Source organism: Nilaparvata lugens, chromosome 3, assembly GCF_014356525.2.
Source record: "Nilaparvata lugens isolate BPH chromosome 3, ASM1435652v1, whole genome shotgun sequence".
In the NCBI taxonomy this organism is placed as follows: domain Eukaryota; kingdom Metazoa; phylum Arthropoda; class Insecta; order Hemiptera; family Delphacidae; genus Nilaparvata; species Nilaparvata lugens.
The window spans coordinates 6,436,571-6,452,407 of NC_052506.1; the positions used below are offsets into that span (position 1 = coordinate 6,436,571).

At 35.8% G+C, this 15,837-nt stretch overlaps 1 protein-coding gene across 1 annotated transcript in view; it reads right to left on the bottom strand.

The window, feature by feature from the left end:
• Window positions 1–6,784: 6,784 nt before the first annotated feature.
• The window catches only part of LOC111045738 (neuroligin-1), a gene marked incomplete at its 5' end in the record, with an annotated part of 124,775 nt that continues 115,722 nt past the window's right edge, over window positions 6,785–15,837 (bottom strand). Inside the window, 3 exon segments of the mRNA XM_039422708.1 lie at window positions 6,785–7,485; window positions 10,818–11,203; window positions 13,347–13,493. Coding sequence (XP_039278642.1) covers window positions 7,123–7,485; window positions 10,818–11,203; window positions 13,347–13,493 — 896 coding nt within the window.

A 15,837-nucleotide genomic window follows, 5' to 3' on the forward strand; every position in this document is an offset into this window, starting at 1 on the left:
TATCTTGTCTTCAATGATGTCAACCTCTCCTAAGAGTTTGAAAATGCAGTGAGCAATGCAAGTAATGGAAACTATTCAAGCTAAAAATTGGAACTGTAGACTAAGGGGCATCTGGAGTAATATGGAATGGACAGGCATACGGTAAACGGAATGTCCTAGGTCCTCTAGATTCTATGAGATATAGGTACCGTAACTTGAAATATGTGACGTTACAAAGCATTTCACATTGGTGAAATACTTATACATAAATTCCTTTAGATTTTGGATTCCACTCGATAACAAATTGAGTATTGTAGAAAACTTAGGCCCGGTTGTTAACCTTCCGGCAGTCGCGCTGTTGTAAAAAGTACAACAGTGTCAGTCTTTTTTTATGCACAAAACTATTGAATGGGTGGTGTCAGTGAATGAGTCACCTATGCATTCCAAAACTTTCCTTCCCCCCATCACTCCACTGAGTTGTATCAGAGACAAGAATAATATAGTACTTATCCTTCATCTATGGTTGTATCAACCGAGTAATGGTTCAGTCTTTAGATGCCATATAGTCGCGACAGTGCATAAGTCGCACTGTGCATAAGATAGGGAAAGACTATATACGGGGACTGTAAACGAACCAATAATACAGAATAATTGATGGCTTTGCTTGATGTACCATAAGAAATGGTAATCATCCAAATGTTCATAGGCGTGAATAATCCAAGAAGATGGAAAAAGTAATTATACAATTAATTGATATGTTTTGACAGTAAACATAGTACATAACACTTATTGGAAAATTTGATGTTGTACAAAATACAACACGCGACTACTCGTGTAATTGAGAAGGGCGCGACTACCGGAAGGTTCAATTTCAACCGTGATTAACTTTACGAGAACCAATCATAGAAGGCGTTTTTGAAAATACGGCTTCTCTGATTAATTCTCGTGGAATTAATCACGGTTAAAATTTAACCGGCTTTTGTGCAACCAGCACTCAGTTATAGGAGGAATATAATATGAGTGACAGAAAAAGCCTGAAGAAGTTGAAGCTCTTTAGAGTTGTAGTCGAGAGCTTTGATCATAAATGGATCTACTACCTTTTTCCAAAACATTTTGCATCAAAATTGTTGAGAACCAAATGATAAGAAACCCGGATTCAAGCGAGTATGGAACTTGAAATAGTATTAAATTTGATGTTTAATAGGCTGCAATAAAATTATTCATATTTCTTCTTTTGTCTTCATCCTACTTGATCTGTTGATATCAATTATAATACATTGTGTTGCGCACTTACACTCTTACCACAGTACTCACGGTTTCCTTGTTTGACGGACGCGTTTTGTGGCACTGAGCCACATCCTCAGCGTACAAGGAGTAGCTAGGTGTACTCCTTGTTGTAGAAATGTAAGTTACAACATCATTTATTCATACCCAGCTTATGAGGCATTTTTATAAAACAATAACAATAATGTTAATGTGTTTTATAATTTTTTCAATATCGAAACATGATCAAGAAATTATATTGATGGATTTTTCCACCATTTCTGAGACCTGAAGCCTGTGATAATATTTGTTCGAGAAACTTAAAGGTGCGTACAGATTTACGCGCCGCGAACATGAGCAATCCACTTTTAATCAGCTGATGCCAAGCTTTTTATATCTATATCTTTTACCGTTTCTGTGAAAATACAGATATTGTCAGCTGATTAAAAGTGAATTGCTCATGTTCGCGGCGCGTATATCTGTACGCACCTTTAGGGGTACTACGATACTGAACTGGAGATTCCAGTATCGTTTGACATAATTATTATAGCAAGAACTATCCATGTCAAAATATCAACTTTCTCACAAATCAGCTTGAAAGACCACCTTGTATTTTCAAACTACGTTATCTATATATATATAAAAGCGAAATGGCACTCACTCACTGAGTGACTGACTCACTCGCAGAACTAAAAAATCTACCGGACCAAAAACGTTCAAATTTGGTAGGTATGTTCAGTTGGCCCTTTAGAGGCGCACTAAGAAATCTTTTGGCAATATTTTAACTCTAAGGGTGGTTTTTAAGGGTTTAAAGTTATTTTAGCATGTATAGTCTTCTTATTCCAATATCTTGAAATTATAATATTGAAATGTCCATACCATATGCTAATAGGTATAGAACTATAATCTAGAGAGAGTACCTCTTCGAAATAGTTGTTAACTGGTAACTCAATTAATAATTTTGTCATGATGGCATTAAGTTGAGTTGACTTTGTTAGGTTGGCACCAAGTTGAAGATTGAAATGCATTTATCGCGGAAAAATTGATTGGGCACTGCTACTTCAATCAGAGCTATTCCTGGGAATATTATATTACTAGCCGTCATCAGGATCGCTTCGTTCGCCATATCCGTTTAGCCAGACGTTTAGTCTGGACCCCCGACTGGATCGTCCTAACATATGATAAAAAAATGCTCAAATGAAAAATGCAGGCGAGCGAAGGCTAGACGGCAGGCTAGACGGATATGGCGAGCGAAGCGAGCCTGACGGCTAGTAGGTACTAGTTTCGATTTAAAAATGCGAGTGTGCTAGAAGTGCAGAAGTCGACATTGGTAGTTCTGGCACGGAGTATCAATGACAATCTAAAAAAATATAACTTCATTGGTAGTTTTCGCACTCTGAGATTGGTAGACAAATTGACATCGACAATTGGTAGACTATCTTGACATTGGTAGTATATATATCTTATAATTTTTTATTGCTTTGAGATAGGACATTGGCACTTCTGCAACTTAAAATAATCGATATTAGTGATGTATTAGTGTATAAAACTCATTTTTGAAAAAAATTGGCATTGGTAGTTTTTGCACCAAAAGCCACCATGGATTTTTACTATATTACTATAACACCAACATAAAATTCAACTACCAGACATCAACTACAACAATCACCTCTAGTTTCGTGTTAGAAGCTACCATATTTCCCCGATAAATGTTATTAGGCTACTACCCCTCTTGAAATGAAACATATCTCACCAAAAAATCTTCAATCACGATTTCAGCTAATCCAGAGTTGACGAACTGCAAAGCATATATTATGATATTTCTGATCATTGAAAACCCAGCTTGAGAATCTCCCGCATAATCATAATTTATAGTTGACTCTGCAAAACAATTCTCCAAATCGATGACTTTCACCTGTAAATTATTGAAAAAGATTGAAGACAAGGTTGTAGAGTTTAAATAGGCTAAATAAATATTCATGTCTCTGGAATATATATTACAATAATTTATTTAATATGAACATACTGTATTGAGTTTATGACAATATTAATGATTTCATTGATCAATTAGCAGAAATACATTCTTGTGAAAAATAAAGCCTAAAATGTAAAATCAAAATGAATTTAATGCTATATTTCAAAAATATAGCTAGGTACCTATGTTCAGTTGCTGAAATGGATATTGAGATTTAGAATGAACAATATTTTGAATTTTTGCAAATTCCAAACAATATTATTCTCAAAAAAGTTTTACAGTGTGATTTCTTCAATCAACATTGCCACAAACATATTATTCCCAATATTTAATTCATCATCACCTAGTTTTCACAATACAAAAAGTAGTGTATTCTCAACTTGATTATTTCCATGGGATTGTATCCCATTTTTGTTCATAATTTTTGAATTGGACAGTTTGAAATAATAAATTTGGGACAACCTATTCTTCTATATTTCCACGAATCAATCTGATTGTTACCGAATTTGTTACTTCAATGACAGATAAATTCAACCTGATTAAGTCCTGGAATGGTTTATACTTATAAAAAATCTGACCAAAATTGAGTAACGAATCGTTATGGATTCGAATGATTGGATAATTAGTAAATAATAATTTCAGAAGTTAATAATATGGGAGAGAATAATATGTGATTCTTGAAAATCCAAAATTCTACAATTACTTGGAAAGCTGCCACCTATATTTTAAAAGTGAACAAATTAATATAAATTCGGGTGTACATTTTCAATTCCATTGCATGTTCAAATTATTCTGATTCGAATTATTATCCTATTATTATAACGATTCTCTAAAAATCCATGATTTTATTACAATGGAAAATAACATCAGATAAAAACTAAGAATAACACAGAACAACGTTAAAAAATATTTCGATTCAAAACGTGAAAAGTCCTTATTTTATCGTGTTCAATCAACATAACGTTCGATTTATATTTATATATACGTTGTTTTTATAATTACAACCAATAACAATGAATATATCTATTCAATGGCTCACAATTTTTTGGCACGTCCTATTTTACAGGCAGTGGCACTTATGTACAATGACGTTAACAAACAATACTGTACAATTCGATGGAATAGTAATTATTGATTAGATCAAATAATTAATTTTAAATAATCAGTTTTTATCACTCAATATGAGTTAATAAATAACACAGACACATACATCACATTATACAATACTATAATAGGATTTCTATAATAATAGTTAATTGATTTTTCCTTGCCATGCTTAATGATCAATCATTATATTCCTTGAGTAGCAATTCAAGAATACCATCTCACACGTTTTGATTTTTCAATTCAATTGAAACATAGTCTATAAAAAACTAACACCCATATCACAGCAAAATTCAATTATTATTCAAAGAATACATGGAAATTTAAGCAGTAACTAGGTCTAGTATCGGGGGAGATCTAAAAATACTAACAATGGTATATTTTCAGAACAAACTGTTAACTGAGGTATAAACGACTCATGAAAACATCTTAAAATGGAAGTCATTTTTATAACAAAAAATAGATAAATAGATGAATAAAAAGTAAAAATTGAAAAGAAAAATGATGTATGAATTAATAATATTCCGATATCAATGGCCAAATTATGTACGGTAAGTTTCAAAGCTCTGACATCAATACCCAAATCATGTGTGATTTTGATGAGAATCTCATCTCGTTGGCTGCAAAATTCACACTTCTACGTCAAATTTTAGTGTTGTCAACAATGGACTACAAAAGTCTCAAGGCATTACTACACTTTCATCCTATTGAAGTTAAGATTTTTCTATGATTTATCAGTGTTTTCTTCCAGAACATTCCACATGTATCTTGTGGAAAACCAACTCAAGAAACAATATTATTTGAAGCTAAAACACTTGAAGCAAAAAAAAAAGAAAATGATGAAAAAATAACTTACTGAACATAAAACTTGAAACAAGTATTCCCAAGTCTTTAGAGGTTATCCAGGAACGTGATAGAGCTGAATTTTTATAGTAGAATTTCAAGACCACCATTTATTAAACAGCAAGAATTCTCCATCAATTTTATTTTTGTTTTCTCATGGGTTTTCTCTATTAACTGATAAGATCACACTGAAAAATAAGAAAATTATAAAGTTAATCATGAAGAATAAATATAAAAAATAAAGTGAAAATGAAAATTAAGATAAATTGAACTTCTTTGAATGATAAAAACAGAAATAACATTGTAATCGCACTAAAATATGTTGAAATTTGGGCGCAAACCATCAATTATTTGTAATTTTCATTATTTTGAGCCAATTAGGGTTCATGCATCGACAAGAAAACATTTACAATAAATCAAAAATTTGTTACACATCAATAACAAATGAATTGAATTTTCAGTAGATTTAGTGAACTGTAGATTTTGGATATGATTTTATGGCAAAATTTGCGCTATTCTCGCAACAAATGGATGTTGATTAGAACCACTGATCAATAGTTAATTTACAGCACTATTCAAAATTCGATTTTTAAATCAGTCATTTTATTCGAACAGTTACTAGGACACCACACATCAGATAAACAACAGTTGTTGAGTGTTCTATGTACACTATGTAATTAAATTTTCTATGGTTGTAATATGGAACGTTGGTAACAGGGATCGACCAATTAAGTTCAAGGAAAGGGTCATTAGTGTCAGGAGAGGGTTTTCAACTTGGATAGCAATTTGGAATAGCTTAGGATGGAGGGAGATGAAAAATTATTAATTAGATAATCATGAAGTGAGGAATAATCTTTTTGTGTAGTTGAGAAGTTGATATTGTGGTAATTATTCATATTGAATGAAAAAGACTAAGAAATTGTAAAAAAATCTGTGGTTTTTTGACAATTTCTTAGTCTTTTTCATTCAATGAGGAATAATCATTAACCTTCCGACAGTCGCGCTGTTGTAAAAAGTACAACAGTGTCAGTTTTTTTGTTGCACAAAACTATAGAATGGGGTGGTGTCAGTGAATGAGTCACCTATGCATTCCAAAACTTTCCCCCATCACTCTACTGAGTTGCAGTATTAACCGAGCAATGGTTCAGTCTTTAGGTGCCATTTAGTCGCGACAGTGCATGAGTCGCACTGTGCATAAGAAAGGGAAAGACTGTATACGGGGACTGTAAACGAGCCAATAACACAGAATTGATGGCTTTGCTTGATGTACCTTATTGGGCTATGAAATGGTAATCAACCAAATGTTCATATATAATCCAAGAAGATGGAAAAATTAATTATACGATTAATTAATATGTTTTGACAATAAACAGAGTATATAACACTTGGAAAATTGGATGTTGTACAAAATACGATAGGGAAAGACTATATACCGGGGCTGTAAACGAGCCAATAACACAGAATTAATTGATGGCTTTGCTTGATGTACATTATTGGGCTATGAAATGGTAATCATCCAAATGTTCATAGGCGTAAAATAATCCAAGAAGATGGAAAAAGTAATTATACAATTTAATAATATTTTTTGATATTAAATAGAGTACATAACACTTGGAAAACTGGATGTTGTACAAAATACAACACGCGACTGCTCGTGTGATTGAGTAGAGCGCAACCACCGGAAGCTTAATATGTGTGATAAATTCTCAAGACACAATAAGATTTACATAGAAGTAGAAATTCAAATTAACAGGAGAACATTTTCTCATAAATTAAAAGTTTGATGGATAAGGCATACAGACAATGTGTATTCACATCAAGGAATAATATAAGAGATGGAGTGAAAATAGGGTATGAAATTGGAAATGGTTGAACGCATGTGAGGTACTCACATTGGGAAATAACATAAGTTACGAGGTGAAAGTTGTCAGAACGAAGAGGGGACACCGCCCCAAATATCACACCGATATCTCCTGAATCTGTACGCGTTTCTTCATGGAGCTCGGCGTCTGCGGACACCCGGCCATGTGCTGTTGTCTGAGGATGCTAGCGTTTGGGGGCTGAGCCTTGGGCGGAGGCGGCGGCTCCGGAATGGAAGGACTGGTGACGGGCAAGAGGTCGCCGCCGCTGCAGTACCCGGGAGGCAGGTCACCGCCTCCGGCTCCCTTCAGCCCTCCGCCCCCGGGAGGCGGTGAGGACTTGAACTCCTGCAGAGGCAGTTCGACTATTGTGCTGCCCCCGGCGGCGGATACTGACATCTGAGAGTCGGCCAGCGCCTGTTTCAGTTCCATGTCGCCAGAACCGCTGCTGCAGCTGTTTAACTGCAACAAACAATTACAAACAAGGTCACAAACAGTTCAGATTTAACAGAAATTCAAGAAAATTCGGAACCTGTACTGTAGTATGTACTGCAAATAAATTATTATAGAGTAGATAAACATACATTACCTGTAGAGAAGTATGTATTGCAAATGAATGAATGAATGAATTTTATTTGCCAAAAACAAAATACAAAAAAGATTTACAAAAAATAAATATAAGTATATGCTACTGCACTTAAACCAAGATACATACATTTATTTAATTAGATATGATAACGAAATGATATCCTTTATATTATAAATAATAGTTTTGAAATGGATGTATATCATATTATATTAAGCGAGCAATCTCTGTATTTATATATCTGATTATTTTTATATCTGGCTATTTTTATATCCGGTTTTAATTCTAGGGACTCTTGCTGTAGAAGAGTAAAAAAGTTGAAAACTTTATCAATGAAACTATCAAATCCTATTATATTAAGCGAGCAATTTCTGTATTTTTTTCATATGTGGCTATTTATATTTATCTGGTTATTTATGTTTAACGGATCTCGGAAACGGCTCTAACGATTTTCACGTAATTTGGAGCATAGTAGGTTTATGATATAAAGATTCGATTGCACTAGGTCTCATCCTTGGAAAAACTCGCTGTACGACATTAAAAGGATAATTCATCCTTGTCTTAAACAGCTGTGGATAGTAAAAAAGTGAGTATGTGAAAAATCAAAATATCGCATGCCCGAAATTCATAAGATGACGTATAGCCAGCTGTGAAATATAAACACGATCATTTTAGAGAATTGTGTTCTGTTTATCAATAAATAAAAATAACGAGCGAAGCTTGGTGTCCTGATATTGTAAGATCTAGAATGAATAAGACTCAAGTCTCGTCACAGACATTCAGGAGAAAGTTCTACTATATCTCGAAGACGCCTTGCCTTAAGAGCTCTGGATTGGATGATTTGATGATAATGATATCATCCATTATACATAGGTGCATAACAAATATAGATTTGCGAATATCGGTACTGTATGAATTGTGTTTTCAAACGTGAAGTGAATCATTAGCCTACATCAACGAAAAAACTGAATGGTCGATACAATTCATACTAATATACTACTGAATTATGTATACTCTATTAATAGGCCTTCCAACGGATTTTTCTCACCAGATAAAAGATGATATTTTCTACCTTCTTGCTGAAATTTGCCCTAAAATTGATCAGGTGATTTCTGAAACTAGACGTGTGCAGCAAAGCAGGAGTACCACACAAGGTGGGCTCAGCTTGCTAAGCTCATATATGTGCTTGAATGCTTTATTTCGTCTTTTAGACTTAGTACCAACCTTCTGTTATCGAGAGGAATATTCATTTTTATTTGTAGATATTCCCATATATGCGGCCAAGCTTTGAGGCTGTGCAAAGGTCAAAAATAAACTTTCTACTTGTGATATTTTTCAAAGTTTTTCGATTTGTATATCATCAAGCTATACAAATGGAAAAGTTTTCTCAGGGAAACATTTTTTTTTGTGATCATTACTTTTTGAGATATGAGCGCCTAAAGTTTTAATTTTTGGGACAGAACATTTCAAATTCGGTAAGAGATAAATTCATGACATTGCAAGGATAGATCCTTCATGGTATTGTTGATCTAGTAAAACAAAAATTTTCTGAAAATATCTATTTTTAAAATAGTTATTCAATTTACTAAAAATAACTTTAGTTATTTCAACTCTTAGTTGAGTTATTTTTGGTGAATTGAATAACTTTTTCAAAAATTGATATTGTCAGAACATCTTTGTTTTACTAGATCAACAATACCATTAAGAATCCATCCTCTAAATCTCATGGGAATGTTGTGTCCCAAAAATTCAAACTTCAGGCGCTCATATCTCAAAAAGTACGGTAATGATAGGAAAAGTTTGAATAACTTTTTCAAAAATTGATATTGTCAGAACATCTTTGTTTTACTAGATCAACAATACCATTAAGAATCCATCCTCTAAATCTCATGGGAATGTTGTGTCCCAAAAATTCAAACTTCAGGCGCTCATATCTCAAAAAGTACGGTAATGATAGGAAAAAAAATGTTTTCCTGAGAAAACTTTTTCATTTGTATAGCTTGATGATATACAAATCGAAAAACTTTGAAAAATATTACGAGTAGCCTAGAATGTTCATTTCTAGCCTTTGTTCAGCCTTAAAGCTTTGCATATGTGAAATTCATTCAGAAGGATTCTTAGTTTTCAATAATAATTGTTACTATTTGTGTATTGTATTATTTCAAAAATTGTATTATGAGTTTTTCTGATAAATAAAATAATTATCTCATTATTTCTCTTCATCATCTTAGACTCATTTTCAGAATGAATATAATTTATTGATTCTAGCAAAGTATGAATTCCTACTTATTGACTTCAATTCAATTAAAAACAAATTGTTATCAGAGTCATGCCCTATAAAAATTGTCCATTTTTGAATTCATTCCTACTTATGGATATAACTGAGGAGATTTACCAGGAGATGATAATAATCACTATCCACAACCAGTTGAATGAAGCTTCAACTCCTCGTGTTTCATAGCCTGTGGTAGAGATAGTACATGCCTAGGTAGAGATACGTGAAGGTACGTCTCTTAATGACTGTTCATCAGTAAAGTTCATGACTTTTATTATGAAACCTTTATGTTATAGCCTACGTTCATGAACTTATGACAGTTTTCAGTGGTCGAGTGTGTTGAGAGAGTGACTTTCATTATGACAATTCCCCAGTCAATCGACTGTGTCTGAGAATAAACTTAGAACATGAATTGATAAGAACAATTTAAAAACTTGTAGTACCTTTACTGAAAACTTTGAAATATTTCAACGACCAGTTTCGACCATAGGTCATTTTCATTTTTAGTTTTTTTTTAAACATGAACTATAAGGGCCGGTTTCCGAGCTCGTGATTTGGCCAAGTTCTAGACTTTAAACAGCTGGAGTAAGAAAATTGGCTTTCCGAAACGGGGCGTAGTCATAGTCATTGTCAAAGTCAAGTTTGAATTAGATTTCAAAAAAACTAGACAATTAAACACAAAATAAAATAAAGACAAAATAGTGTAAAGTTTCAGCTATTTTGAATTATTTAGCAATGTTTAATTTCGTCAAGGAAAAACGTTTCCAATTATAGAAATGAGAAAATAAAAACTGCGACTACTGTTATAAAAACTGCGACTACGCCCCGTTTTGGAAAGCTAATTTTCTGATTCCAGCTGTTTAAAGTCTATAACTTAGGTAAATCCCGAGCTCGGAAACCGGCCCTAATAAAATATATAAACCGATTACTCACCTCCATCATCTCATCCTTCTTCTTCTTGTGCTTGGAATGGGCGGCGGCGCGATCGCGTTGATGGTAGATGCCGGCGAATATGAGTATGTTGAGCAGCAGCAGAAAGCAGCCGACGGCAATCGTGACAGTGAGCGCAGTGGTGTAGCTCTGGTAGTGACTGTTGGCCAGCTTCCTGAGCAGATTGTGGCTGTTGGCGGGGCGGACCGTGTCGGCGGCGGGTGCCAGGGGGGCGGTCGCGTTGGGCGGACACTCGGTGGTGGAGGTGGGGGCGGCTGCAGCCGCGGGTGTGGAGGCGGCGCCGGTAGTCGTCGGTGTTTCCGTGCTGGTCGTCAGCGTGGCCGCTGTCGGCAGGCTGGGTCGTTGCAGCGATTGCGGTCGCACCGAGCCTGAAAACAGAGACAACAATTGTATGTCTCATTTTCGCTACAGAACAAACGTATACAATTCTCGGACAGTTTCTGAGATACATTTTCACGAACAACAGCTGATCTCAATTTGAGCCCGGAAAAGTCAAGGTCAGTCACGATACCCGTGCCGAAAGTGAGCTCCGTGAAGCTGGCCCCACCCAATTGAGCACATTTTTTGTTAATAGACCAAAAAAAATTTGCTCTTAGAATATGCTCTTTAGAAAAAATGTGCTCATTTCATTGTCCTAAAAAAGCACATTTAGTGGGTGGGGCCAGCTTCACGCTCAGCCCCACCCACTGAAGCAATTCATTTGAAAGTGACACAGAAAAAATGTGCTCTCAAGATATGCATTTGAAGAAAAATGTGCCATTCCATTGTACTAAAAAAAGGACATTTGGTGGGTGGGGCTGGCCCCCACCCACTCAACCGAATGCTTTCAAAATGATTCCAAAAAAATGTGCTAAAAATGTGCTCTTACAATATGCACTTTATAAAAAATGTGCTCATTCCCTTGTCCTAAAAAAAGCACATTTGGTGGTGGTCCACATCCGAAAGTGGTCACTTTCCGATTACTTCCAGTTTCCGTGTATTTCGGATGAGAGAAATAATACTGTGCACGAGAAGAGGGACCCTGGTCATTCGGTTTTCTCGTCGTGCGCTACCTACAGATGACATTGGAGACGTGTGATCAGCTGTTTCTATCCCAACTTTTTGAACTTTTGGTTATGGGCTCTGTTGAGTCACCTGAAGTTACTTATTCAGTCATTTATCCATTTATAATATCGGGGCACCGAGCTTCGCTCGTTATTTTTATTTATTGATAACATAACAAATTCTTTAAAATGATCGTTTTTATATTTCACAGCTGGCTATATGTCATCTTATGAGTTACAGGGATGCGATATTTTGATTTTTCACATACTCACTCGCTCACTCACTTTTTTACTATCCACAGCTGTTTCAGCCAAGGATGAGTTATCTATCCTTTCAATGTCGTTCAGCGAGTTTTCTCAAGGATGAGACCTAATGCAATCGAATTTTTATATCATAAACCTACTATGTTCCAAATTCGTGAAAATCGTTAGAGCCGTTTTCGAGATCAGTTGAACATAAATAACCAGATATAAAATACAGAAATTGCTCGCTCAATATAATAGGATTTATTCATAATATACAAATACAATCCAGGTAAAAACAACAGGCATTCGCCCAAAACTGCTCTAAACCTTAATTTGGAATACACAGTCTACAGGTTATGTGAAAATGATAAATATTAATCTACATATTATTGGCTGATTGTGTAGCAATAAATATCGTATGCTACTTGGTTGTGAAATGTCTCCTGCAGGGCTTGTATGAAATTCCAGTCGAGGCCTCAGCTGAGACTGGAAACATCATGCTCGCCCTGCAAACAACCACTTCCCGGCCACGTTATCTAAAATAAACTGATGGCATGATTTTTCTCTTGGTTATTGGAGATTCGTTATTATCATGATCGACGCATGATATAGGCCAACTTCAGCAATACTTTGAATGAAGCTGATATATTTTCAGAACTACTAGAAGTCTACACTCTCCTAATATTATTTTTTCAATGCACGGCCGGTTTCGTCTTGAAGAAATATACAATGACCGTGAAGAAATAAATGTCAAACTGACTGACAGGTTGAAACACTTCCTCTATGAATTCATTTTCGAGTGGCTGAATCTAAACATATTGGTATTGGAACACCAGGGAACTGCTACACCTCAATAATGGAAAAATACTGAAAAATGTAGGACTTATGATATTTTTTCTATGGAAAAGACAGTTTTCTGAGAAAATTCACCCATTTTGACTAAGTTTGCAGGAGATGAGAATGAATCCACCAATAAACAAAATATGCTGGCCGTACTTGATTCCGTATGAACAGTTTTTAAGCTGGTAGCTGTCATGATAATACTACATGGTACACCAATACATGGTAACACAGTGGGATTTGAAAAAATTTAATTTCACTGAACTGGTTTTGTGGCTTGTAACTTCATTCATACGACCACATAATACAATGATCGTACCTCTTTGGTACATTACTGGTAAAAATGAATGATCATGTGGAATTAATAAACTCTGCTACTGACCATCATAGTATTGAGCGCCCTCCTCTTGGAAGTGGTGATGCCTCATGCTGAGCTCAGCAATTCCCGGCTGATGCAGTTGCGGAATTAGGTTCAGCCATAACGACATCTTGTGTCCCCGGTAGTGATTCCGCACTTCCGGTTTCACACCTGAAACAAATTATTTGTTCATAATTACTCATTAGTAATCGCTTCAAGCTTTCTAATCTGTGTGCTTTTCAGGGCCCGGTCACACAGAGAGCGATCCTTTCACAGAGAAAGATCCGGTCACACAGAAAGCGAAGTGAGATGAAGATGTAGACGTCTATAAGATCGCAGTTCGATGATTCTCTGTGTGAACAAGCCCTTATAGAGTCGAAATGGAGGAATTCATTGACAAGATGTGCTCTACAGAATCATCAGGTGATGATTGTTCCTTTCCCATCCATTCATGATAATGAGAGTGATATTGCATCTATCAATGTATAAATTACGATCTTCGTACCGCCAAAATGTATCTCATGTCACACTTGACTTTATTTGGTGAATCATGAAATTCATCTGACAATCAATACTTTTATTTACATCTTAATACGAACTCTCCATGTGCTTAAAACTACCGTTTTAATACCAGTAAACAAGTTTAGAGTGACGTGTTCATTACAGCTGGTAAGTTCATATGCTAAATCATATCATCAGAACATGATCCTGAATCATGATGATCTTTCCGTTCTACGTTAGCCACTCGGCCGACAATTTCGAAAACATAGGTCTGTAAAATGGATTAATATATATTATTATTAGCTCCCCCTATTAAAATTCTGGTCAGAAACCATCCCAAATATTCACACAACATATTCCCAAAGTTTCATGTCAAGTAGTTTTCGAGTCTATAGGGAACAAACAAATTAACACACAAGAGACATTCATTTTTATATATAGAGATAGTAGTTAGAGTGGGTGAGTAGTCTGGAATAAACATGAGAATATAGAATAGGAAACTCAAATAGTGATAGGAAATTGGAAGAGAGATAATTCTAAGAAAGACAACCATTCTTGGTCCGAGATTTTCATGAAAGTTTGCAAAAATTCTCGCAGTGCATGAGGGACTTATTTAGATTCATATAATTAGCCGAAATTAATTATAGACTCTTCATGGTTCATATTTTGTCTTGATTTGTTGTTGATAAAGTTGTCACACATATTCATGTGAATGTCTTTTTTCTTTAGGGCTACTTTTGAATATAAATAAAAATATAAATCTGAGTACCCTTTTTAAAACTAGTAGTTATGTGAACAGTAGACCTCACGCAGTATTCTCATCCACAAGTACCTGATTGAAACTATAGACCTTATGGAAATTTTTGTATTTGTAAATACAGCAATAGACTGGCTTCTCACACATTTTTGTGTAATCACTTGTCAGCTGATTTATGATGATTAATTCTATAGTCTGATTGACGAGTCTTGCCCTATTACCATAGGTAAGGAAGTATTGCTTTCCGAAAAAAAATAAAGGTACCCCAATTTGTAATTTCTATACGTTTCGAGGTCCCCTGAGTCCAAAAAGTGGTTTTTGGGTATTGGTCTGTGTGTGTGTGTGTGTGGTGTGTGTGTGTGGTGTGTGTGTGTGTGTGTGTGTGTGTGTGTGTGTGTGGGTGTGTGTGTGTGTGTTGTGGTGTGTGTGTGGTGTGTGTGTGTGTGTGTGTTGTGGTGTGTGTGTGTGGTGGTGTGTGTGTGGTGTGTGTGTGTGTGTGTGTGTGTGTGTGTGTGTGTGTGTGGTGGTGTGTGTGTGTGTGTTGTGTGTGTGTGTGTTGTGTGTGTGTGGTGTGTGTGTGTGTGTGTGTGGTGTGTGTGTGTGGTGTGTGTGTGTGTGTTGTGTGTGTGTGTGTGTGGTGTGTGTGTGTTGGTGTGTGTGTGTGTGTGTGTGTGTGTGTGTGTGGTGTGTGTGTGTGTGTGTGTGGTGTGTTGTGTGTGTGTGTGGGTGTGTGTGTGTGTGGTGTGTGTGGTGTGGTGTGTGTGTGTGTGTGTGTGTGTGTGGTGTGTGTGTGTGTGTGTGTGGTGTGTGTGTGTGTGTGTGTGTGTGTGTGTGTGTGTGTGTGTGTGTGTGTGTGTGTGGTGTGTGGTGTGTGTGTGTGTGTGTGTGGTGTGTGTGTGTGTGTGTGTGTGGTGTGTGGGTGTGTGGTGTGTGTGTGTGTGTGTGTGTGTGTGTGTGGTGTGTGTGTGTGTGTGTGTGTGGTGTGTGTGTGTGTGTGTGTGTGTGTGTATGAGTGTATGTGCGTATGTGTTCACGATATATCATCTCCCAATTAACGGAATGACTTGAAATTTGGAACTTGAGGTCCTTTCCGTATAAGGATCCGACACGAACAATTTCGATCAAATGCAATTTAAGATGGCGGCTAAAATGGCGAAAATGTTGTTAAAAACAGGGTTTTTCGCAATTTTCTCGAAAATGGCTCTAACGATTATGATCAAATTCATACCTAAAATAGTCAATGTTAAGCTCTATCAA